Source organism: Morchella sextelata (genome assembly GCF_020137385.1).
Source record: "Morchella sextelata strain SCLS chromosome Unknown scls_11, whole genome shotgun sequence".
NCBI lineage: Eukaryota > Fungi > Ascomycota > Pezizomycetes > Pezizales > Morchellaceae > Morchella > Morchella sextelata.
In genome coordinates, this window is record NW_025408626.1 from 769,744 (window position 1) to 795,835 (window position 26,092).

Genomic DNA, 26,092 nt, shown 5'->3' on the forward strand with positions numbered 1-26,092 from the left:
CAGAGACCGCATAAGTATACCCGCACTCCGCTTCTTTAATTTCTAATCCGCTAATCCACAGCCTTCACCACTCCCTCGGCGGCCAAACCATCAATCTCAGCTCTCGACATTCCCAACCCTGTAAGAACCTCCAAAGTGTGCTGCCCTAGTCCTGGAGGGGCACTTCTAATACCTGGCCTTGCCTCGCTATACTTCACCGGAGGGCCCACAAGTTTGATATTTCCGCACAACGGGTGCTCCACCTCCTGGACCATGTTTCTTGCCAAAACATGGGGATGTGATAATGTCGCTTGGATATCATTGATAGCTGCGTACGGGAGCCCACTCCCGTCAAAAATTTCCAACCACTCCTTGGTCGTTTTCTTCTTTGTCTCAGCCGCAATCATGGGTATCAATACACGCCGATTGAGGACACGGAAATCATTCGTTGCGAAGCGCGGATCAGAGATCCAGTCGCGTTGGTTGATCCTTTTACACAGTATTGCGTAGAGCTTATCGTTCCCACCACCGAGAAGGATATTTCCATCCGCAGTGGGAAACGACTCGTATGGAACAATGCTTGGATGGGCAGTTCCATGTCTACCACTATCCGGCTCACCAGATATCAATGCCGAACTGGCAATATTCGCCAATGTTGCGACCTGACAGTCGCTCAGTGAAACGTCGATCCATTGACCTCTGCCTGTGCGCCCCCTCGCAATCAAAGCGGCCATGACACTGTTTGAGCAGTACAGTCCTGTTGTAAGGTCTGTGACTGCAACACCAACTTTAACGGGTGGGCCGTCAGGTTCGCCAGTGATATGCATCAGACCCATCTCAGCCTCTACCATCACGTCGTAGCCTGCGCGATTACTGTATGGGCCTGTCTGGCCATATCCAGTGATACTGGCGTAGATAATACCTGGGTTGAGTTTTGAGAGGGTGGCATAGTCGAGACCATATTTGGAAAGTGTTCCGGGGAGATAGTTTTCTACAAGAACGTCGGATTTGGCAACGAGATCATGGAGAATGCGTTGGCCAGTGGAATGTTTAAAAGAAAGTGCGAGGGATTTTTTGTTGCTTGTGTGAAGGTTAGCAAAAATAAGAGGTAGTATATCGAGTGAGAAAGTGTGATTTTTCAAAAAGTGTAATTACCGGTTTGCCTACATTTAGAGAAAGAATTTGTTAATAAATGGAAATTATGTAGGTATAAAGTGAGAGAAGGGATACCACACACAGCTAAGAAGTATGCACTCTCGCCAGGCCCTTCTCCTGAGAGGGGTTTAGCATAAGGAGGGCCCCATGCCCTTGTATCGTCGCCACGGACGGGATGTTCGACCTTGATGACCTCGGCCCTGATAGGTACATGATAACCCACTTCAATTCAGCCCGATATTCCTCGTAGGAGGTAAAGGTAGAGATATGGAAGATAGACAAACCCCAGATCACCAAGAATTTGTGTACAGTACGGCTATTCCCATCAACAACGCGACAATTAGCACATATTATATACAACTGGGTGAAATCGATTGTGGAGTGCACTTACACCAGCAAGGACCCGGGTCAGGTCTAGCACGCGGATACCCGCGAGGGGGTACTTGGCTGGGTCCATGTCGGACGAATACCAGCGACGAGGGCGCAGGACTTGAACAGGCGCGCGACAGCTGCTTCGGACGTGACATGATCGAAAGGTGGCAAGAAGTGACATGGCAACTTTCAATCATAAATTAAGAGGCGTTACTCTACTACTCTTTAGTCCTTTGTTACGGACGTACCTGTACTTTTTGGCGCAACCAGTAAGGTACTTAAATAGCTAAGCTTTTTCGCCAAGGACGGAGGCTCAACGAGAGGAGCCGAGGCCCGAGAACGACTGTCGTTTGAACCCTAACCCACTCGGTCATTCATGTGGTTTAATAATACATGTATTTACCTTTTAATTCATTAATTACGTGTATTTACCATAATACCTCCACAAATTATAACATGTGTTCGTTTGGGCTACGCACATGTATGTAATTCTCGGTACAATTTAATCTGAATAGAGCGTATTTACCAAGTGTCATTTCTGACAATTGACACTTCCCCTCCACAGAGGCTAGCGGCACAAGGAAGGTACGATTGGGGTAACTCTAAAGATCTAATGATTCCTCACGCTACCTATCTGTGATATACGCTGACGAGATATGCTTTATTTTGTGTCCTTTTGACGCATTTCACAGCCTGGCAAGCAACCCCGTCCAAAATTGACACTTGCGGATGTCGCTTTGGAGAGTGGCGAAGTGTCAATTCTCAGAATTGACGGTTAGTAAATACTTTACCGCCCGAAGGGGTAAAAAATAAGCGTTATATAAGTCTTAAATCAGGCTTGAATAAGGGTTTTTTGGAATATAATACTTATCCATTTTTTAAGTCTCCAGTACTTTCTTTAGGGTCGGAACGGGTATTTGTATAAGCCTATTTAAAGGATTATATAAGCCCGATATTGGGCTTATTCGAGATTAAGACCTTATTGCGATTTAAGTTCCCTCCAACCCTATCATTTTTTAAGGCCTTAATAAGACGAAGGCTTACGATATATGATAAGGCTTAATTTGACATTATATACACGTGCACCGGCTCCCCCGGCGGCGCGCCTACATACATACCTACCTGCCTACCTACCCGCCTACCTACCTGCCTGCCCGCCTGCCTGCCCGCCTACCTGCCTACTGCCTATCGACATAATTCGCTCAATTGGGCGGATTCGGTACTGGATTTGGTGCTGGATTCGCTGCTAGATTTGGTGCTCGATTTGATACTGGATTCACTGCTAGGTGTGGTGCTCGATTTGATGCTAGATTCGGTGCTCTATTCGGTGCTGGATTTGGTGCTACTGAATTCGCTGCTGCTGCTGGATTCGCTGCTGTTGGATTCGCTGATTAGCGTATATTTCGATGATAGCTCTGATGCCGAGGGATTAGGGAGAGGAGTTGTAGATGGTATGGAGGTGGTAGAGGTGATGATGGAGATGAGGTGTAGGTACAAGCAGCGCAGACAGCTTGATATTTGCTAAGTAGATAACCCTAACCCACGAAACCTTAATTTTGCGCCCCCAGCTCCCACTAGACCTTATGAATTTCCCTAATCCTTATCTTTTTGTGAGTCTTACTACCAGGAAAAGCCTTAATAAAGTGTGATATACGCGGAATCCTGAGCAACGGTCACACTTATGCCCAAAACAGTCCAAATTTAGGCTTATTTGAGATATAAGGTTTAAATAAGACTTTCCATCTGCCTATCAGCCTTATAGAAATACCAGTTCTGACGCTAATGTAGTAAATTCAGACAAATAAGTATTATCTCTGATAAGGATTATGTCAATTTTTAAGGCTTATTTCGGATTAAGGCTTATTTGGGAATAAGCCTTATTGGATCTTAAGGCTTATTTTTTAAATAATGACATATTCCTTTTGTTAAAAAAAAACAAAAAGGCGTGGGATTGAACCCAGAGCCTTGTAGGTAGCATATACCTCATGCTACCCACTGAGCCATGGGAGAACTGAAATTCCGGTGCTGGAAGTAATATATGGCCAGTATAATGCGAATTTTTAAGGCTTATATAAACCTTACTCATCGGCAAGCCTTAAAAAAGCCTTATGTGATGAATAAGGGAGATCTAGTATAAAGGCTTAAGCTATTTAATAATAATTATCTAAGTTTAATAGTTATTCATAAAATAAGCCATATATATGCTTATTTTGCATCAACCCTTACCCAGCAAAGAGCCTTATATCAAATTAACACTAATACCACCCTTTTTCGTCAAAAAGCGCTTAATTAAGCATTATTTGACAGTAAATCGTTACTGGAGGCTTATATCTTTACATATCCGGGCGGTAATGTACGCTCTAATGACATATAATCAGAGCGGTTGTTTTACTCAAAGCAAGTACCTCAAGCCCTGACGTACACTCTTGATATCAACCCCCAGCTAAGGTGACGTCGGATTCCTAACGGCCCTATTTACCGTATATTATCTATACCTTAATACATGTAGTGATATTTTGTGGGAAGGTTATATCACAACGTAGATATATGGTCTGGAGCATTTCTGACTTGATCAGAGGTCAGCCAGCTTCCTCCGCGCGCTAGGCTGCGGAATCAATAAAATTACATATCCGCATTTCACCAGCCAGAAATCTATAGATATATACAAGCTTTAAGCAGCATTTCTGACGGATTTTGAGGCGCTTACTAGGACGAGAGTACTATATTTATTATTCAGGTCAGACTGTACTTAAAATTCGTTGGAAGTGAAGTCGGGTTGGAGTCTGAATACATTTGAGCTAGCGCTCCTCCTACTACTTCTACCAACGCTAAATACATGTATATAGGTACAATAAAAAGTCCAGATCTTACTAAACCTCGGAGAGGTAATGCTCAGTCCCTCCGTCAGGGTTAGACGGGAACGAGCCTATGAAGGTTAAGGAACAACGCAGTATACGAAGTACTTAATAAGTACAAGCCGGTCTCAAGCGTCATAATTTACCCCGTATGACAATTCCCTCCATACATTGTGTGACATACATGCGCTAAACCACATACAAAAAAGACTCCCCAAACTCATATTCCACTAGATAAAGAAAGATTGCAACAACTATAGCCCTGTCAACTTCTTCTAGTATACTTGTGCCTATATGTGTATTACCCTGTTATCATGCCATTATACCCACTAAAACTCGGTTTTGAGTTTCCCGACACCTGGTAATATCACCCTACGAACTTATCATCCGCGTGAATATTATCAGCCTCCAATCCTTCCGCTAGATTGAGCGATTGCCTGCCAAAATTGAAACTCATATATCATAAAATCTTACCTCAGTTATAGTAGGGAAAACAATAAAAGTTCCCATGAGAGCAAATGCAAGAAACAGGGGAACTGAGGCATTCTGAAGGTCTCCGGGATGCTTCCTCAACCAATATATAAAGAAAGCGATTGGTCCGGCTTGAATAATAAGAAATAGTATCAAGATCCGAAAGAAAGACAGTGCTTCACAAGCACGTAGTCCCCATCCGTATTTCTCCTGCAGGCTCATCTTGCCATTTACTTTCTTCGGCAAGACATCGATTGTCATCGAAGTAGTTCCAATACATGATGGGTTTTCAAAATAGTGCATCAACTCCTCGGGGGGAACGGGTGGCACATCGACTGACTCAGGCCGGTACTCATAATATGGATGGTTGGGTGTTGGAATCTCTTCTTTTTTATAACAGCTGACACGCATATGATCGAGACGATAAAGTCTGAACTACATAATAAATCAGTCAAACAAGGCGCCCTATAATATCAGGCCTCCGTGTATCATCCATACCTTAACGAATTTTATATATGAAATGGTGTAAAGACTAAACCATCTCCTCCAGCTGCGGACTTTTAAGTATTCGGTTCTAAGACCCCGGAATATTGCTTCGTCATTGTCACTCGGCGTAATATCGAGCTCTCTAACAACCGTAACCTTTGAGCCCAAGTTTATACACCACATGAGAAGCTTATTCCGACTCCTTATCCCGACTCCTTGTCTAGTTGTTAATGAGCAGGTCGCTCCAGGACAGACTGCTATCGATGATGATGTGGGATTCCCTAAGGCCTCGTTGGTCACTGCATTGGGGTTGACTGGGTTAGCTATAGGTTGTGCTGGAGCTGGAGCTTTTGATGCCGGTGATGACCTATTGTTGGAAGATGAGGAAGCGCCGCTATGAGTTCTAAGCCACTGATACATATGATATTGATGCATGCGTTCTTTTCGGATGATACTGGATATCCTTCTGCCACAACGCTGTAATTAAACCATTTAGCTATGTTAACTGAGAATCGAAACGATATCTACTTACGCATTTCCATCTCACATACACATACCCATGTGGTACCGAGTGTCTTCGATGGCTCAGTGGCCACCAATTTATCGGTTCTCGAATAAACTCCTCTACCCAACCTTTAATCTCATTAGACAAATTCCACCGGCGGGCGATTTCAAAGCTGATATGCGTTTTCCCATCCGAAAATCTTGTCGCCCATAGATGTTCATCATTCCCCATTGGCACAGGTGATGCGACAAGGTCCTGTGAAAACTCCGATTCTTCAGTGAGCTGAGGAGATAGACATCTCAGACTGGAACTTTTCGGTGCTGGATTTTGAATCCTAATAGCTGTTTCTGTAGACGCCGTCGCTTTTCCTTCAATGACATCACCGGATTCTATCAGACTATTCTCGATAACCAATTTCTGCACTTCCTCGTCCATTAAAGACATAGTAAATGAATGTATGTTCTCGCTTTGAACACCGATTTCTTTACCAAGTTGGTGTATCGATGCACCTGGAGAAACCTGGTCATCAAAATCATCTCCTTCATTTATATATTCTGGAGTTTGTTGTTTATGTTCGGATTCTGTATTCCCCAAGATTCCGGTTGCTCCTCCTTCCTGGTGTACGTTTCTTCCTTTAATCCCCTTATTCATTTTAGTCCCTGAGCATATTTTTCAGAACCTGAAGTTTGTTAACTTACATGCTTATCTTTGCGTCGAGTCGGTAGGAACCTTTTAATCACTGCGTTTTTGAATATTTCGAGTATCTCATCGGATTTCAAATAATCAAGTATTCCTTGAACCGGCTCATCATATCCTGTTACATCTGAGATGTCTTCCTCATCATCATCGCTAGATTCCCAGGATTCATCAGAGTCGTCGTGATCTGGGGACCTTCCGATATGCATGGGCCCATCAAATTCATCAAATTCATTTTGAAAAGCAGTCCCTTCTGACGACTGAAAGTAATCATCAATAATCTCCCCTTGTGTAAAGCTCTCTAACTTGTTTACTAATCTGGATCGTAAAGCCGTGTCATCAACTACAGAGGCATCAGGACACTCCAAAGACTCCTTAATCTTTAGAGCAATATTTTTCAATGTAACTCGACTCCCTATACCCCGTAGAACTGATAGTTGTTGCTGAGATAATAATTGTTTCGTAGATGGTGACTTCTTAATGTTCTTTGAAAACTCTCTCAGAGACCCAGCTAGTCGCCGATTGAATTTAGTCTGACTCAACCCTTTAAATGCCTCTTTTATAATCGTGGATACCTCAGTCATACCAGACAAAGCCCTAGCAATGTCATTTTCTACTCGTTCCAGGTTTTGCGGCGGGAGAAGAGATGGTGCTGACGTATTGGAGGATGCCCCTATGGAGGAGCTGGAATCTGTAATATAAGTATAATTGGAGTCGGTATCTGAACCGGAAATTGATTTATTTAAGGTCTTCTGGTTTACCTGCGGTTGCTCTTGACTAATGGGTTTTGAATCACTAAGGCTTGCCGAAGTGTTGACATGGTCTGCAAGCGTCTCCAAAACTTCATCCAAGACCTGGCGCGTCTTTAAGGACTCTTTGAACGCGAGCTTTTCCTGCTCTTGATATTTAGGGATGGTATTCATCATGGCCAAGTCTTCATCGATATCAGAGTGGTATTGGTGCGATGCTTCTTCTAACAACGGCTGCGCCAGCAAAGCTTGAAGTTTTCTGCTGACCTGATGATGATACTCCGCTAAGTACCTACGGCGCTCTGAGCCCTGTTCGGGGGTGGTATAGTACTCCGGCCCCTTGAAAAGTCCATATTCAGTGGGCGTTTTGTATACCTCTGAGTCTTTGCCGAGCTTTCCCTGTTCTTCAAAGGTGGTATGGTGCTCTGGTTTAATAAAGGTCTTCTCGTATAGGTCGAACGTCGCTTTTGGGACGATCTCTTGGGATTGATTGGCCTGTCCTTGATTTCTAACGATGATACGATAGTCATTACAATTTTCACGAGTGTAGTACCATTTTTGTGGAATCAACGAAGGTTCTTCCTCCAGATCCGGTATGATTCGCTGCATTTTGGCGGTCTAAGCTAATCCAGTAAGAAGTGAGTAAGATGCCCAATAACAGAATCAAAATTGGCTGGAAACGACATACTAATGAACAAAATTGGCCTCACAAGCCTAATCTCAACAGAGAATGATGGGTGCTTTGTCGGGGCTCGAAGTCATAAGCGACTGTGGGGTTTCCGACGGGTGACAGTACAACTTTTCGTCATGGGGTATGGGGTATGGGGTTAGGGTTACGGCTGCCTGGCGTCTGAATTATTGATATCATGAAAAAGGGACCGCACAACTGAACAACAACGTTGATCATGAGTGCGTAGAAAGTTGCTATAAAGGTTGTCAGATACGAGAAATCCAGATCTGGCCTCCAATTTTAACTGAAACTAATATTCATCGCTAAATTTAATATTTTATATATAAAACGACTAATAAAATTAAGGCTATATCCAGTATCGTAGGTGAGTACAAAGATCAACTACAATAAACACTTTTAGAATTTTTAAAGGTGTATTCGGCGATTGGGAGTCCAAATCTGGTGTCAGATCTTAGCGATTAGGCTGTGCAGGGAATTTTAGACACAAAAAACTGATAATGTTTATACAATTTGAGTATGGTATACTCTATACAGAGATTATAAAGATTGAGCTAATAATTTTGAAGGTTCTCAATGGCGCAATCACTGACTTCCCTATAGCTTCTGTAGAGCATATGCGCGTTGCTCTGCCAGGTACTTCCATTTATATATCCATTTTCTATCTTTCTGCTGCGGTTCCAGATGATGCAGCTCAGCGTACCCAATTTTCCTAGGTATTGTTGACCACAAATTAAAGCTATTAGGCTATATTTGCAGTAGGACCGGGTGAAGTACTTTAGAGTAGGTTACCCAGAAGCATTCTACCCAATTAAGTTCAGGGTGGAATTCAGGCCAAAAATGAAGAGATGCCGTTGAGATTCAACAGCTAGCTTCCTGTAGCCGGTTCTTTTGTTCTCTAAAATCAGGCTGAGAAGAGAGTAGTGTATCTAAACTATATAGTCTTCCTCATCGTCACCAGGAACGTTTTCTATTGGTTGCGTACTATTTCTAATATTGGTTGCGTATCATTAGACAAAGAACTACTCCCGAGATGGAAGGGAACTAGCTGACATTATATTAAAAGGCGTGTAGCTATTGCAATTGATAGATATAAAAGAACAAACACTGACAGAACTACAGCTATATTTTTATATATCAAAGTCGAATTTCCCTGATAGCATTTTATCATGAACTACATGTACATACTAAAGCTACTCATTGAATGACTTAGAGTGCATGCTAGAGCTAATTTATCACAGATTACCTATAAGGAGAGATGGAGATGAGGTTTAGTGCGTGCCTGTACGTTTGGGTGACCCAATAATCCAGAATGACAGCAATAATCTAAGAAATTACTATCGCAGCGCAGTACCGCCCGCACCTAGGTTCATTTCCTCACTACATTTGGGCGGCCGGAGGCCGCACTCCGCTTGTATCTATATACAGCAGCTTCCAGGCATATATAACAGCATCACAATCAGCAGCCCGTCTGTATTTATATCTCAAGCTGCACTACGCTTATGGTATATAAACATCAGCGTAAACCAGCTAATCGAAGACCTTCGGAGATCAATTACATGTATCAACCATGATATCGAACTCGGCACGACATCCCTAAAGTACTCCGACCCTATCTTACGGGCCCGGGGGCAGTCGTATGCCCTGAACGAAGGCCCTGGATTGGTTCTAGTAAGTGCTTCCTAGCTTGTAGTCGGGATTTCGCATTGCTGGCGAGATACTCGCTCGTAAGGGGGGGCAGCTACGCAGTCTCATATTAGTGATCCGATTAGAGTCTTTTAGCTGCAAGAGTTGGACAGAAAGTCGGGCACTTCGACAAAAAGTCCTACACATCCTGTTGGTTGAACGACTGCAAGTCTCTTCCGAAAACAGCTAGACTTTCTGTCCAACCTGCTCGACTTTCTATTCAACTCGCGCAGCTAAAAGACTCTATTATGATATTTGGAATATTGATATTATTTTGGGTTAGGGTTGTTGGTCCAGATTGAGTAGCCAATCAGAGAGCAATACAAGCTCTTATCTCCATAACACTAATTCACCTCGTTCGGCGCAATAGAGTACCTACAGGATGACTGTCCACACGTCTTCAAACAGTTGTCTTCCCTAGAAATAGAAATCAACATTACTACATGTAAGTCTCAATGAATTAAATCCAAAGACCAGAAGGGATTCAGGACGCGTATAATGAAGCTTGAGATATGGAATGCTGGAGAGGATTCTAATAGCTCGGCTTTGAGAATCGCGCATCACTGCACTGACCTATTACTTTCTTGAGGGCATGTATGACATGGCACCTGAATGGTATATACTAGTTTCGTACTAATCCCCTACTTAGCATGCAGCAAGCTGCCCACCAGTAGTTAGGGTTAGTGATTAAGTTTATTTATTTACATACAACACATGCTAAGGGGAAGCCTATAAATACACGCTGAATCCCCTCAACAAACGGAGAGGAAGGGAACAGATGGCGACCCAAACGAGTGAAGACAGCTATTGGAATGACAGCAAAGAGAGAACTAAATAAGTAAGAGATAGTAAGGGTAGTACCGGAACCAGAGGCCCTACAAGGAGGCAATATCTGCTTTCATGTGAAGGTGGCCGATTTTTCAGAACACAGAACACCTGCCAGCAAAATGAGTTTTAGTCTAATTTATTAAATCCACCTAATATGGAAGTATTTGCGGACGATAACAATTCACTCGCTTTCTTTTTTGTGAGAACCAACAGTTCTTGCTGTCCTTAAGCTTTGGTGAACAATGGCAGTTCACATTGTGGACATTTATGGGTACTCAATATTAATGGTACCGGAGTCCAAATCCTTTTCCGAGTGGTATCCAAGTCATTTTTCACCAAAAACCATGGTGCCGTTTAAAAGTAAAATGGGATTCCGTCTTTTGTGAACTGAGATTAAGCCCTATAATACCATCAATAAAAAAGGGTGTCAGCTTCATGCTACAGTGCTCGCTGAGAAAAATTGTACGTACATATTATGTGGTAAACAGCGGGATGATAAACCTGGCCGGCCGGCCCATACCTTCTAGAACACCGATAAACAATCATTTCCTAGGAACGGATTACTTCACTACCTTCCTTTCCAGAAAAGAAATCCAATAACATTGTTATATCCACAGTCCATTAACGAATAATTAAGAGCCGCCAGCTAGAGCTAGGAACATAAGGACGGTTTTCGCCATACCCAAAAGCTAAAGACAAACGCCGGTTCTAACAGTTGAAAAGGGGAAACAATAAAAATTACACTCCAAAGGTTTCCCCCTTCTTTGCATGTTTTCCTCATCCAGTTCCATCACTACCATCACTACCATCAGTCATCTCCGTCCCACTGCCCACCCTTGTACCCGGCTCCTGATAAATAATAAAGACATTATCTCTTCCCATCGCTCATGATGGGAAGGGTGATACTCATATTAACCCAAAGGAAAGCGAATAAAAAATAAAAAATAGCCCAAAAGGTTATAGAAAATAGATACCAAGACCCCAAAATAAACAGTTTTTATCGCTGTTTCGGTCAGATTTCCAATATTCCGTTCCACATATCTATCCTAACACCTGTCAAATCTCCATCACCAACGTTGATGGACTCTACGGAGCTAGAGTAATCGTCCAAAACAGCATCAAGCATGGCTGTTGTTTCATCCATCTTAGCTGCTGATGCCGTCATGTCTTTCAGGCTAATTGTTCACAACCTATTAGTAGTGAACTTCTTATTAGGAGGTGGATCATACTCAGTTAATGTAAGTTCACCCTTGAAAAACACAAATAGCTCTGCCCGTTCTACTCCAACCATATGAATACAAAGCTGTCTGAACCTTTTACTCGAACATATCAAGTTTCTGATGTACTGCCGATTGTCGGTATCTAATATTCTTTTACATATGGGAATCTAATAAAAAGACAAGTAAATCAGCCCTGAAACCTCAGAAAGATCGTCTCGTCCCATCACATCCCACCCATAGTGTGTCACAGAAGGAAGTCAATTTACCCACCAGCTTATCATACCCTCTCTGTAACCTCCCCTGGTCGTTCGCACCCTCCCCCCGTCGCTTCTCATCATCGCAGAACGAGTTAAGTATTTCGGCCATTTTATAAAAGAACCATACTTGTGCAAGCCTCCTTGTCGCCTCATCTCCCTCCGTCGATGAGATACTAAGCCAATTCATATATCCATCAATGTTCATCTGCCGGCGAAGTACCAGGCCTAAGGAGTTGTCGCCGCCTTTATTCATATCGCGCAGGTTCGGATGCAGTGCGCGAATAATAAAATAACGCAACTTCTCAATGGCAATCTGAAGCGTAGCATCATTGGGCTGCGGGACCGTGTGATCCTTCAGTGAAAGCATTTTAGCGTCTAGACGTTTCCGAGCTGTAGTACTCCAAGTCGAAGGAGTTGTAGATGGTGTCGGAGGCTGTTCGTTCATGTGTTGATTAGGGTTAAGGTTGATAATTCCATTGTTGCCGTTATTGGGGTTGTTGTTGCCATTCCGAAGTGGTGTTGAAACAGCAGTCTTCGGCTTGCGTTTAGGCTTTGGATGGATTATAGGTGGACCAGGGACCGCGAGTGGAGCCGGTATGGGGAACGGCGGCATGATTGGAGGATCATTGTTTTCCGTAGCTGGTGTAGGGGGTGCGTTTTGGCATGTCTATGGAGAGTGGCAAACACAGTGTTGTTAGCAAACCCGCTCGCGATCACTGTGTTTTCCTCCGTCCAGCCCCCCACCGAGTCCCCTGAATTAACAAGCAAACAAACGAAACTTCACAAGCAATTCATTCTCTATAAGATATGTGTAATGGGGAAAAAACACTTACTTGAATAACACTCACACCAACACCGATACCACTCGACTGAGGTGGTGGAACTGGACCGTGCATAGGGAGCTGCTGTTGCTGCATTGGTCCGGCCCATAGTTTAGCAGCATGTCTTTTCCAGTGCTCGATGACGCGAGTAAAGTCGTCGGGACTCAACGACTGGACTTGGTCGATACTGGCCAGAACGCCATCGACAGAGGAGGCCATTTAGGGGGGGGAAGAAGACAACGGTGAGAGGGGCAAGCTAGAGGGAGAGGGGAGATCCAGAGCAGACTAGCGAAACGTGGGACCTCCTCCAAAGTAAAGTAGGGTAGCGTGGATGCTAAAAAGTATAGCTGTTGCAAGATATCGAAACCAGCAAAAGTGAATAACAAATCAGACCACACTAACCCCCCTCTCCTGGAGAGATATGAGTCTTCTTGTTATTCTTCTTTCTTCGTGAATAGGAATAGGAACTGGGGGTGTGGGGAGGGAGGGAGAGAGAGAGAACGGGAAATAAAAATAAAAAATAAAAAGGGCCGGCAGGAAATGTGATGAACGAGTTTGGACGTGGAATTAAGCTTCAGAGCCGCAACGAAGCTACTCGAAGTAGGCACCAAGCTAGGAAGTCAGAGTCCTAGGAAGTCCAGGTAAGGCAAGTAAGCAAGAGTAGGTCCACCTCCAAATTACCTCCTCCCTAAGTTCCCAACTCTCGTCGTCAAAGTCCACTCCAGCCAGCGAGCAAGCAGCTAATAATCGGGAAGAGCCGACCCTCCCGTTTCCGTCCGTTCCCGCGCTGTCGGGTTTCGCGCTAATCAAGGGGCTACGAAAGAAAGGCGCGTAGAGTTCTTATTCTTAGTAGAAAGTGCTTAGAAGTCCTCCTCGTCTCTCTCCCTCTCTCTTTGATCAAGCTTAAGTCGTAATATCGCTGGGGCGATGTGTTAATGATAGAAACGAAGTGGAGAAAAGTCAAATACTGCAGGTTTAGTAGAGCACATCTAGTTGGTGAATGAACTCACACCATACTTGCTCAAGTTGCTTGTGTTTAGCAAACCCCTTCACCTAAATACTATGCACATGTAGAGAGGTACATGTTCTCCTTTCCTCCAAGCAAAACAAGTTCTGAGGTGTGTGTAACGAAACTTGTTTCATGTTTACACAAACCCTGCCTCAGCTGGACGCGACAACGGTTCCGCGTCGACTCCGTAACCCGGACGTCTTAGGCAGCTTATGCAAAAGTAATAGTCCTCAACAAGGCAACATCCAGGTGCTCATCTGGACCGCAACGCTCAAGCTCTCTATTGGACATCACCATCCAGTAATATTATGGCAAGCAATGAGTTTCCTCTTGTGGACATGTCATCAGTTGCGACGCACGATTCCGAAATTTGTTTGCGATTTCGCGCACTTCTCCTGATGGTCAAAATTTTAATCTCTAGACGGATAGATCATTGGAACTGGCTGAGAAGATAAGCTACATGTTTTAATTTATATTGAGATCGAACTAATATTTGCAAAACCATTGGCAGAGTGAAATAAAATGAATGGAATCGAATCCTTCTACCTCATGCTCTAAGGCAAAGGAAATGCCAACTGGAGGCACCAAATAGGCCTAGGTGGATGAAAGCTACAACCAACACGTCAGATCTCAATTGCAATCTTCATTGTAAGTTTGTGTAACCCGAAATAATGAGAACCATGAAGAAACCCCTACATAACAGATCTAGAGCCTAACTCTAGAGTAGAATGTATTGCATGCCTCCCTTCCCGGCGGTTATTTACCTGATTTACAAATCCCCACAATCTTATGCTTGGATACATTGCCTTAACCCTCACACATGACGTCAATTGGTTCGCCAATGATCAACCTCTTCCAAGCGCTATTTCTGGAACACAACTAGAGCCGTGACATATAACGTCTGCATACTCGACCCCTAGCTTTAACAGCCCCGAATTAAGAATCACATGCATTGTTCTCAGTTCAACCATAATAAACAAAGCCTTCTTATCTCATTGGCTATCTTACCAAAGACTCGGTCTCCTATTTAAGGTTGCACTTGCGGGAATCCAAGCCGCCCCAGAGCCATCGGAGATGATGCCCGGGGAAGGATCAGAACCAAGATTTCCAAATCTAGAGTGGCTGGTCAGGCAGGGGAAAGAAAAGGAGAAAGAAGTCCAATAACCTTCTAGAAGTTCAAACCCACCTTCCACAAACTCACTAGTAATCAGGCACATATCTTCATGTAGCCATAGGCGGTCCTATTAGGGTTTAGGACCTGCAGATCTACCAAGCATGTAAGTAAGCTCACAGGGATTGGTCGCCTAGCTCTTCCTACCGAACAGGCTGTCTCGGAACTTGAAAGTCGACTTCTTAGAAGCTTAAGCTTAAGGGGTACGTCTTTGTCTACCTTCGAGCTGCACTCCCTTATATCTGTACGTTTCCGTAAGTTAGGATCTAGGAAGGCCCTTAAAGAATATATCGACATTGGAGTGTAATATATAGATACATGGACTTTGAGAAAGATTCTCTTCATCTGTGCGTAAGTAAAGCTAGGGTCATCCTACAAGGCTGAATGTATGTATGCTGGACGTGACCGATCCCGAGTGATTTTCCATGATCGGTGTCTAAACTCTGAAAGAGAAACCTAACCCTACGTTTGCGGACACCGAGTAGGAACAGAACTACGGAACGCAAGTTGACTTAATTAGGTTTGTATAAATTGTCCCATGGCCAGTAGGAAGCCCTTTTGCGAGAGGTGATACCTGCATGAACATACAAGCCTGCGCCAGTGTAGCAAACGTAGCTGATATACCGCAATTATCGATCGCCATTAATTTCTCTTACAATTGGCAATAAGCAATAAGCTATATATAGTACGAGAGAACAGAGTGATAACACTGCCATAGTACTACGGGATCTAGTGAAGGATCTGAAATTACACTGACATTTTAAGAAGAATACTGTACCAATAGTGTATTATTGCTGTGTTACTAGTAGCGCATTATATTAACATGAATACAGCACATAGGGATTAATCCACACCCTCTTTTGTTACCGTAGTTTCTACAATATCAAGAAATCGATTTGGAAACCTAGGAATCCACTGACCAGATCAAGCATTGTTAAGAAAAACGGCGGTTAGGTAATTTCCTTATTGGCTCCATACCGCTCTAATATTTTACTTACTATCCTAAATTCCATACCTTAATTTATAACAGGTGCTAGTAGTATTTCAATACGTTGAATCCCAGTGGTTCTACTGACCCATTGGAACCCACGGTTTGTGGCGCTTACATGTGCCTTCAGAACCCAGTTTGGTAACATTTGGTACTGGGATATGATACTAGTAATTGACCCATACCAAGCTTAAGTCTTTGAAACTTTGTAATTCTGGTGCGACACTACATCTACATGTAGTTTCACAAAATATGAGTGATTACACGTACATCAATATTATGTATAATCGAATCAAAACGGTCCATTTATCTGATGAATAGAGAGTTGGAGTATATATATCGTCTCGACGCGGTGCCTTGATATACCTGGAGAAAGCTGTGACAAAAGCCTGGGGATAGCACATATAGGTAGAGTATGAACTACATGTAGTATATGAACTACATGTAGTATATGAACTACATGTAGTATATGATGTACATATGTCTAAATTAACGCACATATATATCATACTCCAGAGTATATAATGAATGCCTGTAACATGGAATCTCACTCGTCTGCGCTTGTCGCTAATTAGGAGTGATCATGATGAAAGGAATATATCATGATTACACACCAATAAATTGTCAGAGTATGATCTGCAGTGTCACCTTGGCTATTCTTTCCAGGTTCCGGAAAGTGAGCATGAGGTGAGCTATCACATCGTACCTGCGGGCGGGTATGCGAGTGTTCTTATCGGGTGCATGCGAGAGAAGTTGAAGCAATTGAAACTCGAGAAAAAGAAAACGATTGATCCGTGGTGGAGATTACTTTGAACAAATTTATCGAAAGGTTCCTGTCAGAATACCTATCTTTTTGTAGGTGATGCAGGTGATAGCCCTGAGTTATGGTATGCATGTACCTCTAACCACTTGGGTACATCTACTATCCCGAAATGTTGGAGGTGTATGACCGCATTTGCACGTGACCGATCTACCGGGACTCGCGTGCCTTCTCCTTCTCCTTTCCCTTCCATTCGTTTTCTTTCCTCCGGGGCTGCAGATTCTGATAGAGTATTAGTACCAGTGACCACCCATTCGGTGCCCCTTCTCTCTCTCACCCCCAGAATACTCGCTTCATTTCCCCTAGAGCTTTCACATATCGCCAGTCGTTCCCCATCCGCCCGCCTGCCTGCCTTACCTGCCTGCCTTCTGTAACCTTGCTTTCGTGTGGCTGCCGTTGTCAAGCCTTACCTTTTGCTCTGCTTCTTGCTTATCTATCCAAGACCCAGGGCCATCTCGATTGAAGCGTCTACACATAAGCCAGCTCACTCTTTCTTTAGAGCTCAACCCCAGTGACAACGCCAACTCAGCCTCTTTCACACCCACCACCCCGTCACCGAACTTAAACCTCGACATCCCTCCCAAGCCATACACTGAAACGCATTTAACGGAAACCTCCCCTCCTCTTCCGATCTTTGCACTTGCTAGCTTTCTCCACAAAAACCTCGTCAAATCCACCTCCCACATCCCACACACCCCACAAAATACATAGTTCCTGGACCGCAATCTCCCCCACAATTCCAACAACTAGAAGATAATGTCTTCAACATCGCCACCTTCTTCACCTACTCCTGTTCCCACTGTTGTGACTGTCGCACCTCCAACTATCCATCTCGACTCTCCTCAAAGCTCTCCTAAGATGGCAACAATGGCTTCGCCACCTTCCTCACCTGGCCCGCAACCCTCTCCAGTGTTCGCTCCCCGCCCTATGCGCATTCCCCAGCTCTTTCGCCCACGCCCACTAGTGGCGCTTGAAAGCTCTTCTGGAAATCAAATGCGCACTCCGAGCCCGAAACAGCAACGCAGAAGCTCTAGTGCAGCCGGAGGGATGAAGTCGCTGGTATTGACGGACTCGAGACTTGCAGGGGGAGAAACCAGTGAGATACAAGTGAGGGTCGACGACGGAGAGGGAAGCAATAATGGTGCGGCGGGGGACCTTCAACCGGTACAGTTGTATAGGTTCGTCTCCCATTTGAAAGCAGTTCGTTTAGAGGGGTATTAACATATGAGTCATAGTCCTTCAAAAGATGTCCTCGATGAACTATACAAGATTATTCGTAACAATAAGCCGCAACCAAGAGCTTTTGACCACCATAGAAGACAGTTGAGTGATGCATCCAGTAGCAAAGATAGTGGACGAGATGAGAACACCAGAAGTCCCCTTAGTCACGAGTTTGGGAGAATTCCATTTCGTATGTCGCCTCTCCCTCGATGATTTCTTCGGCCTATTGGTTCTGACTTTTGAAATAGCTTCATCGCCCGTCAGCAGGACCTTGATGCGGAATCCTATCATCTATAACTCGCAGTTCGGGCAAGAGCAACATTAATTTTGCTGATGCTTCTATTGAAGTCAATTTTTATAACTTCATTTATACTCCCCCAAGTTCTAGTACGTTCATGTTCATTTATTAAAGTGTGCTGTTTTTTTTCGTCTCGCACTACTACTTAACTCTCTTTAACAGCCCCTGTTTTTATTGTTTTATATCTGGGAACGGAGTAGCTACAGGCAGGTGCTGGGTCTTTATCATTTATGGATGTTTGTCTTTTGTGGTCGAAGAAGTGGTCATCTAATCGATGTTCATGCTTCGTCCTCTTCGCTCGGGCTTGCTTTTTTCTGTTTGGAGTTAGGATTATGGTGTAATCAACTGCATCACCTCTCTCAGGTCTTTTGTTCCTTTTCCCTAGTCCTCTGTGGTCCTTCCAGTTGCCGGTACCTTTCGAGGTGACCGTTTTGAGAGCATTTTTGTTCTGCCACAGTTGTTTTGTAATATTGCTCTGTTGCGACTTCATGTTTTTCTTCTCCGATATCGCTTTTGATCAAATCTAGATCCTCCGATGTCCGATACTAGACTTGTTTTTGAACCTTTTCGCCCCGGGTTTGGTTCCCCCTTTGTATGCGTTTTTCATGTCAAATTGAAACGGCGAATTTTTGATTTTTCACACGGCCTCACCCACTTTATTTATCTTTGGAGCAGGGTTTTGTCTGTTACGATTTAATATAGGATGCAGTATATATATGGGACATGTTATGACCGGAAGCATATTTTTTCCCGTGGTGGGTGCTATCAATTACATAGTTATGATGTGATGTAAGGACGAGTGACTCTTTATGACCACCCGTGATTGATAATTCATTAATTATATGACCACCCGTGAGGTTTCACATGCATTTGTAGGACCGCTATCACGGGCCCGTCATTCAGGAGTCACGGTTATGTAACTACATGTAATAAATCATTTTTTCTTTACTTTCTACCGCGTGGGACCCTCCTTCCGGCGGTGGTGTGAGTATTAGCTTCATGATATATCACTCGATATTTGTCAACGAGAGTATATCTACCTGGCCAATATTGCTCCCTGGTATCTATAAGATGGAAGTCATACCCTTGTCAATGGTTTATGTTACTAAATTGTGTGGTCGCAGTAACATGTATCCCTTTAGATGCCGGCCACCATACATGGGCACATACATAGCTTCAAATCGGCTATCGCCGGAGGGTTCTGATAGAATACTCAACCAGTTTTAAATTGGTAGTTTCCGCTAGCTGTTGACATCTATATATCATGATTTCGGCCTAACCCCAGGACGAAAAAGAAGCCGGTGACAAAAAAAAGAATTGATATTGCCCCGATTGGGATTCGAACCCAAGATCTCCTCACAGCTCTAAACCTACGTGCTGAGTTTCTGGTATGTTAACCACTACACTACCAGGGCATGTCTATTTCTATGGTAGACTTAAATTTGAGCTCATCTCCTCGAGCCCCCTTGGTAGGGCAGGGTAGGGCATTGTGTATACGCAAAGGTACAGTCCGCCGCACTATTCTATATCCTTTTCTTGTATTATACATAACACCTAGTCTCGTTCCCAGACTGTTTTGTTGTCGCACTGCGTGCAGACACATCAAGCAAACACAGGCTGGGCACGAGACTACATAACACCTTCTTGTGGTTAAGTATTGCAGCTTCCAGCGGCCAATGGTGTAATAGGCTAACGTGCTATTGAAGATGGAACTATTAGAAAGTAAATCACGCTAGCCGGGCGTGATTAGTCCGCGTCGACCGGCCACAGAACATGATCTTACTACTACCAGGCTAGCTTCCCAAACCTCATGCTATACCAAATCGACGCTATGCGCTATCTCATTAGATACTTCCTATAAGGTTTTATGTCCACTTGTAATTGTCTATCACAAGGACAACCCAACCATAACAATTAACAAAGAGAGCCACCAGGAATCGAATTATGCATCCAGGTCTTCCATATGCTCAGCCGCTTCAATCCCGATCTCACAGAGATCGTTTTGCATATACGTACGTCTAAGCCCATGGATTGTACACGTCTGCTAGGTGCCTTCGAATGTTTGCTAACTCCGTAGCACCACCAGTGGATCTCGGCCTGAGGCATGATGAAGTGAAGGCCTGGTATTGTATATGTCTCTCATAGATGTCGTCTGATGATCTGCCAGTAAGTATCATAACTCCGACCCAATTCATGACGGTTAAGTACTCGATCATCTGAGATGCCTATGTATGCAGCTCAGACCATCGGACGTGATAGAGACATCATTACCGAACCAGGGCAGATGGTTGAGCATGAGTATCGGTTTCTCGGGTTTAGAAAGGCCCGCTACACTTCACCACACGTAGCCTTTTAGTTGTCCTAGTTATACCTAGGCCTAGGGGTTTAGAATCACCATCTTTGGTGTCTACCGGCTGATAAAGGGTATGTTTACTCCGGGTAGGACTGGCCTCTCGGTATCGAATTCTAGATTTGGTGTAAAGTCTGAAGCCGGCCTATTGATCCGGGCTCTCGGGTGAACACGGCGTGATTCTGAAAACTTGTGTAGGTACTCGTTTCTTCGAATCCGTTAGTTTTGGACTGGGTGTTGTTGTCATAGGGCGTTCCTCCGGACTGTCGAGACTATACCGGGGGGGGGGGGGGGGGGGGAGAGAGAGGTGGAGAGAGAGGTGGAGGGGAGAGTGTAGGTGGTTAGGTGCTAAATGTTGTCAAAATACTAATATATTGTAGATACTTGAACTGGTATCAACAGGAGGCAAGATGGTCAAATGTCCTTTGATCATTTTCTTCGGGAGTCTAAAGGATTTAGATTAGTCGTGCAGCTTTAGTATCAGGAAGGAAAGCACGGAATCACTGATATAATCGATCTTGCCACGTCAAGTTTGAACGTACGTCCAGAAGCCCGTACTTGATATGAACATTCCTCGAGCTCCTAACAAAATAGACACAGATACACAGACCTACACCTACACCTCCATTTCCAATTGCCCGCTGCAAAGCCCGCTTCTACTATATAGCCTTATACAATTAATTGTACATGTACAAGGATGGCCGCATCTGTCGAATTAAATAGAGCTTACGAATCCTTTCGGGATCAGAAGCTGCAGCAATATTACTAGTGCACTGAATATATAGATCGATCCTAGCAACATTGACTATAAGCTTGAATTATATACATATAGTTGTGCAAGGAAGTTTGAGATCTCTACATGAGTATTAATTGTAGCCAGCTAACGGAGTTCCTTGTACTGCGCGCAATATAGAGTTGTTCGCTTTGACCGGCCCGTGCGGATAGCCTCGGCTCGGGAAACACCATCAGGAAGGAAAGAACGGGCCCGATACGGAATATATATTGTTCGGACAGAAGGCCTTTGTTGTTACGTTTTTATACTACTAAGGTATTCACACTCAGATGTGTTTTTTGAGTAAATAACGGACCTCAACCCAAGTATGTAATTTACACTACCATGGCCGCCTACTCTACTCTAGGTACTCAACGCATAGCTCAACATTCGGTGGTCGATGGCGGGGAAATGATCCGGAATGAATGAGCTGATCATGGCCGGTTTTGTCGGGTATTTGCAGATAGTCTTTTGTTTCAAGTACGTGCGTACCTTGCACACACTGGTCGGTTCTTGTTTCGTCAATGATCATCCGTCTTGTTGAGGCCTGCTTACGACCCACTCCTATATAATACGCTCATTTTGAATTTTTGTTTGGATGTAGGAATATATAGAGCCCAGATATAGTAGTTTGCCCCCCCGCCGGCATCTGTCAGCTGGTCTTGTGACTGGAATTTTTCTGCCAGTATATGATGGCTACTATATCTAGGTAGAGTATAAGGACGTCGATCAAGGAAATCCGCGCACGTATACGTATGCTTTTCTACTTTCTTTATTGCTGCTTCTTTTCTTCCTTTCCCCGAGGTTAAGTGATTTGTCAAAGCGATAGAACAGTCTTAGAAGCAGTCCATATAGGGTGTGCCAAAGTGCAGTATATGTAGTAAACTAATATTGATGAATCCTTAAGGATTAACGTTGGGTCAGTAGCCAGCTAGCACCGACTCGACACCACAGGGCGCGAAGAGGGCCCGGCTAGCTGGTACTCGTGTGATCTGAACTGTCTGTCATTAGAGATGAAACATCGACAGTACAGAATCGCGCTTGCGAGGTATGTGGATAGTAGTTAGACTAGAATTACTCGATGGAAGAACCGCAGGCGTCAAGAGTAAAGGGGCTGATTCCAGTAAGGAGTTGTCACCGAGTACTCTAGAGTAGAGTACAAGCTAGTGCTGCCTGGCCTAGCGCACTGACTGTCAACGGCTGGTAGGCTGCAGCAACGTGGGTTGTTGCCAAGTTAAGCTTGTTTCCGGGAGGGAACGTCCCGAAACCGGGCTAGCATGGTTTGGGAAGCTACTAATTTGTAATATTTCTGGTACGGGACCTTGCTGGTGGCTTGCATGGCGAGCTGTGCAGAGAAGGAAAGCATTTTTTTTTTCTGTTTACTGCTACCTCTGGTACTGATGATGCTCGATATCTAGACTTATGAAATGTGAATAGAAAGTAAGTAGTTAGCTAACTGAATAACCCTGTGAATGGAATGTTCTAATGTCAGTTCTGGTTTCCTGTGTTATCCACAAAGAATCGACAGAGAACAAGCTCCACCGATTGTCCACACATTGACTGGGTTTGACGTGATCGAGTCCTAAGCGAACATTCCCTCAAGGAAAACCAGCTAGCTTGACGGAGTTGGGGGCGACTTTTCGGCTTTTCCCGAAGCGAGTGATTCTCCATGACCTCCCTTCGCCGCTACGCGCGCTGTCGGGTCTAAATGCGAAACTCTAGTCTCTCCCCCAGTCACCCTACCGGAGAAAAAAATAAAACGAAAAACAATTCCCACCAGTTCTCGAAGGTACAGGGCACGGGAAATTGAGAGGCCAAGGACAGCAGCAGGGATACCTGTCAAAATACGTACCCCATGCGTCTTAATTAACCGAAAACATCGTTCCTGGCTCACTGCCTTTACATTAACCAACCCATGGCGCCGGCAACACTCCCTTACCGCTTTGAGAACATTTTGCCGGGTACGTACCAAATAAACAACACTGATATTGGGGATTGTAGATACTTACTAGCACCTGCAGCTAGAGGAACCGTGGATATCATGATGTTCTCGATATTGCGATTGTGGGGCACCACGCTTCTGAGAAAGATGCATAAGTAACAGCGCAAATCCGCTTCTTTTTTTTTGTTCCTCATCCTTCTCATTCTCTGCAAGTCAGTAGTCAGTCAGTCCCTTTTCTCTCTCTTTTATTCACTCTTTCTATACTTCACTTCCAAAAGAGACAGTCTGGGACAGTCCAATCATTTACCTATATTCACCATGCTTTCCAAGATCTTCATCTTTGCCCTCCTCCCTGCGGCCTCGCTCGCACAGGTTGTTGGCTCAGCGACCGGTTTCGCAAAGGGCGTGACGGGAGGTGGAACTGCTACCCCCGTCTACCCAACCACCATTGCGGAGCTCAAGAGCTACTTGACCGACTCCTCCGCTCGTGTTATCATGCTGAACAAGGAGTTCAACTTTATTGGCTCCGAGGGAACTACCACTGAGAGCGGATGCCGTCCATCCAGCAACACCTGCCCCAACGACGGTGGCCAGGACGCAATCAACGGCGCAGACTGGTGTACCAGCGGTGGATACCCCACTGTCTCGGTCACCTACGATGTCGCTGGTACCGGCTACATTGATGTCAAGAGCAACAAGTAAGCCCCCACCCCCAATATCCCAGAATCACAATACCATAAACAAATAACTAACACACACCTCCCACAGGTCCATTGTCGGAGTTGGCAGCGCCGGTGTCATCCGTGGAAAGGGTCTCAGGGTCGCCAACGGCGAGACCAACGTCATCATCCAGAACGTGCACATCACCGAGCTCAACCCCGAGTACATCTGGGGTGGAGACGCAATCACCCTCGCCGGCACTGACCTCATCTGGATCGACCACTGCAAGTTCTCGCTCATCGGCCGCCAGATGATCGTCACGGGATACGACCAAGCTGGGCGCCTCACCATCTCCAACAATGAGTTCGACGGCCAGACCAGCTGGTCCGCGACCTGCAACGGAAACCACTACTGGACGATGCTCTTCTATGGTGCTAGTGACTTGGTTACCTTTGCGGGTAACTATGTCCACGATTGCTCAGGCCGTGCACCAAAGGTTGGTGGCGCGACGGAGTCGAACATCCTCTTCCATGCTGTCAACAACTACTTCTACAACATGCTTGGTCACTCATTCGATATCGGGACTGGTGCGAATGTCCTGATTGAGGGTAACGTCTATGATGGTGTCACCACCCCGATTACCACTGCGAGTGCCACTGCTGGGGGACAGATCTTCAACGTTCCTTCATCATCGTACACCTCTAGCTGCACTGCGACCCTTGGACGTGCTTGTGTGGTTAACAGCATCTCGAACAGTGGAGCCTTCGCAGATTACACCAACACAAAGGCGCTGACCAACTTCTCAGGGAAGAATGTGCAGGCTGCTACTGCTGCGTCGAGTGTGGCCTCAAGCGTCAAGTCGAACGCGGGTATTGGAAATATCGGAAACTAAGTTATTTCTTGTACTTATTTTTTTGTTTAATACATAGTTTATATGGAGGGGTGGTGTGAGAGAGGTGGGGAGCTAGAGGGGGAGCATGTACGATATTTAAATACCAATCGAGTTTGGTCCTAGATCTTTTTACTTGGCGCCTCGGCCTTCTTTCTTTATAAGTGATTTGATGGCCATTGATGACTCGAAACCTGCTAACAAATTGATGTGACCGTGGTCGAGTAATGTTTATGCTGAAGGTACAAGTAGGTTTCTGAATAGCGAAAATAATAGTTTGACTGGTTGATAAGAGAGGTAGTCCCTCATGTCCTATATATTGTTAACCACATGTAGTGTGTTCTTGTCCTTTTCTTATAGTCCCGTTTTCTAGTTGGTTACATGTCCTTAACTGACCATAACCCTTATGTGTACATTTCTACTAGTACCGCCTGATCATTCTCACCCTTTCGAAATTTCTCCATCACCACTTCTCTCTCAAGACAATTATCCATAAGAAAAGCACAAACCACACGCCCCTCAATATACCCCACGCCACTCCGCAGTCTCTAATACCAACGCCGCAAACCGCAAATACCACATCACCAACTATCACTCGCCACCAACGTCCAACCTCATGGCTTGGTACTATCTCCAAGTATAAGAGCCTTGGCTATATAATGTAGCCACTATTCCACCAAGCTCTTGGCAGCCATACTAGTAGGTATATAAACCGCAACTATTGGTGGGGAATATTATAATAGTAGACCAGTCCCTTGTCTTAAAGTTTTACGTCGTGCTACCACATACATCGTACCTACTGGCTAATGACTAACGAATTTTTTTGGGGGATAGGCTAAACTCTGGTCTTGGGAAAAGATTTAACGGGTACTTGGTTTGTCTGGATGGGTGCCTTGGCACCATTACGATCTGGACTTAGTCCCATTATCTAGGTGATCTATAGCAGCCTACCACGGTCCATGGCCACTGTGGGAGAATCTGCCGGCTGTTGTGCCTTGTGTGGCTCGAACGTACACCAACGCAGAAGTTGTCTGTTCATAACCATACGGTCGTGGCTGGCTGGCTATATGTAGCTTTGATGGGCGCTTTATACTCGCCTTGTGGTCTGAGTAGTGCTAGTGCGCTGCTTATACGCATATACATTCAGGCCAGGTCTGTCAAGACAGAGTGTCCCTAACCTTCGGCCAGCCAGAAACAAACCGAG

General features: G+C 44.7%; 5 protein-coding genes across 5 annotated transcripts; 2 read left to right on the top strand and 3 right to left on the bottom strand.

Moving 5' to 3' along the window:
* Positions 1-50: 50 nt before the first annotated feature.
* On the bottom strand, positions 51-1,687 carry H6S33_001631 (uncharacterized protein; the record flags this gene model as incomplete). The annotated part of the gene is made up of 5 exons (XM_044832980.1): positions 51-1,059; positions 1,135-1,142; positions 1,217-1,334; positions 1,419-1,450; positions 1,526-1,687. The coding sequence occupies 5 exons, from the start codon at positions 1,685-1,687 to the stop codon at positions 51-53; spliced, it is 1,329 nt and encodes a 442-aa protein (XP_044693692.1).
* A 3,954-nt stretch (positions 1,688-5,641) lies between these two features.
* H6S33_001632 (uncharacterized protein) lies at positions 5,642-8,175 on the bottom strand (the record flags this gene model as incomplete). Its single annotated transcript, XM_044832981.1, has 6 exons — positions 5,642-5,795; positions 5,876-6,465; positions 6,522-7,763; positions 7,822-7,886; positions 7,957-7,982; positions 8,153-8,175. 6 exons carry the CDS (start codon positions 8,173-8,175, stop codon positions 5,642-5,644), a joined length of 2,100 nt encoding a protein of 699 aa, XP_044693693.1.
* Positions 8,176-11,482: 3,307 nt separating this feature from the next.
* H6S33_001633 (uncharacterized protein) lies at positions 11,483-12,987 on the bottom strand (the record flags this gene model as incomplete). Its single annotated transcript, XM_044832982.1, has 3 exons — positions 11,483-11,645; positions 11,974-12,614; positions 12,781-12,987. 3 exons carry the CDS (start codon positions 12,985-12,987, stop codon positions 11,483-11,485), a joined length of 1,011 nt encoding a protein of 336 aa, XP_044693694.1.
* Positions 12,988-17,512: 4,525 nt separating this feature from the next.
* H6S33_001634 (uncharacterized protein) lies at positions 17,513-18,302 on the top strand (the record flags this gene model as incomplete). Its single annotated transcript, XM_044832983.1, has 3 exons — positions 17,513-17,934; positions 17,992-18,167; positions 18,226-18,302. The coding sequence occupies 3 exons, from the start codon at positions 17,513-17,515 to the stop codon at positions 18,300-18,302; spliced, it is 675 nt and encodes a 224-aa protein (XP_044693695.1).
* A 5,355-nt stretch (positions 18,303-23,657) lies between these two features.
* Positions 23,658-24,891, top strand: H6S33_001635 (uncharacterized protein; the record flags this gene model as incomplete). The annotated part of the gene is made up of 2 exons (XM_044832984.1): positions 23,658-24,037; positions 24,108-24,891. 2 exons carry the CDS (start codon positions 23,658-23,660, stop codon positions 24,889-24,891), a joined length of 1,164 nt encoding a protein of 387 aa, XP_044693696.1.
* Between the last annotated feature and the right edge of the window lie 1,201 nt (positions 24,892-26,092).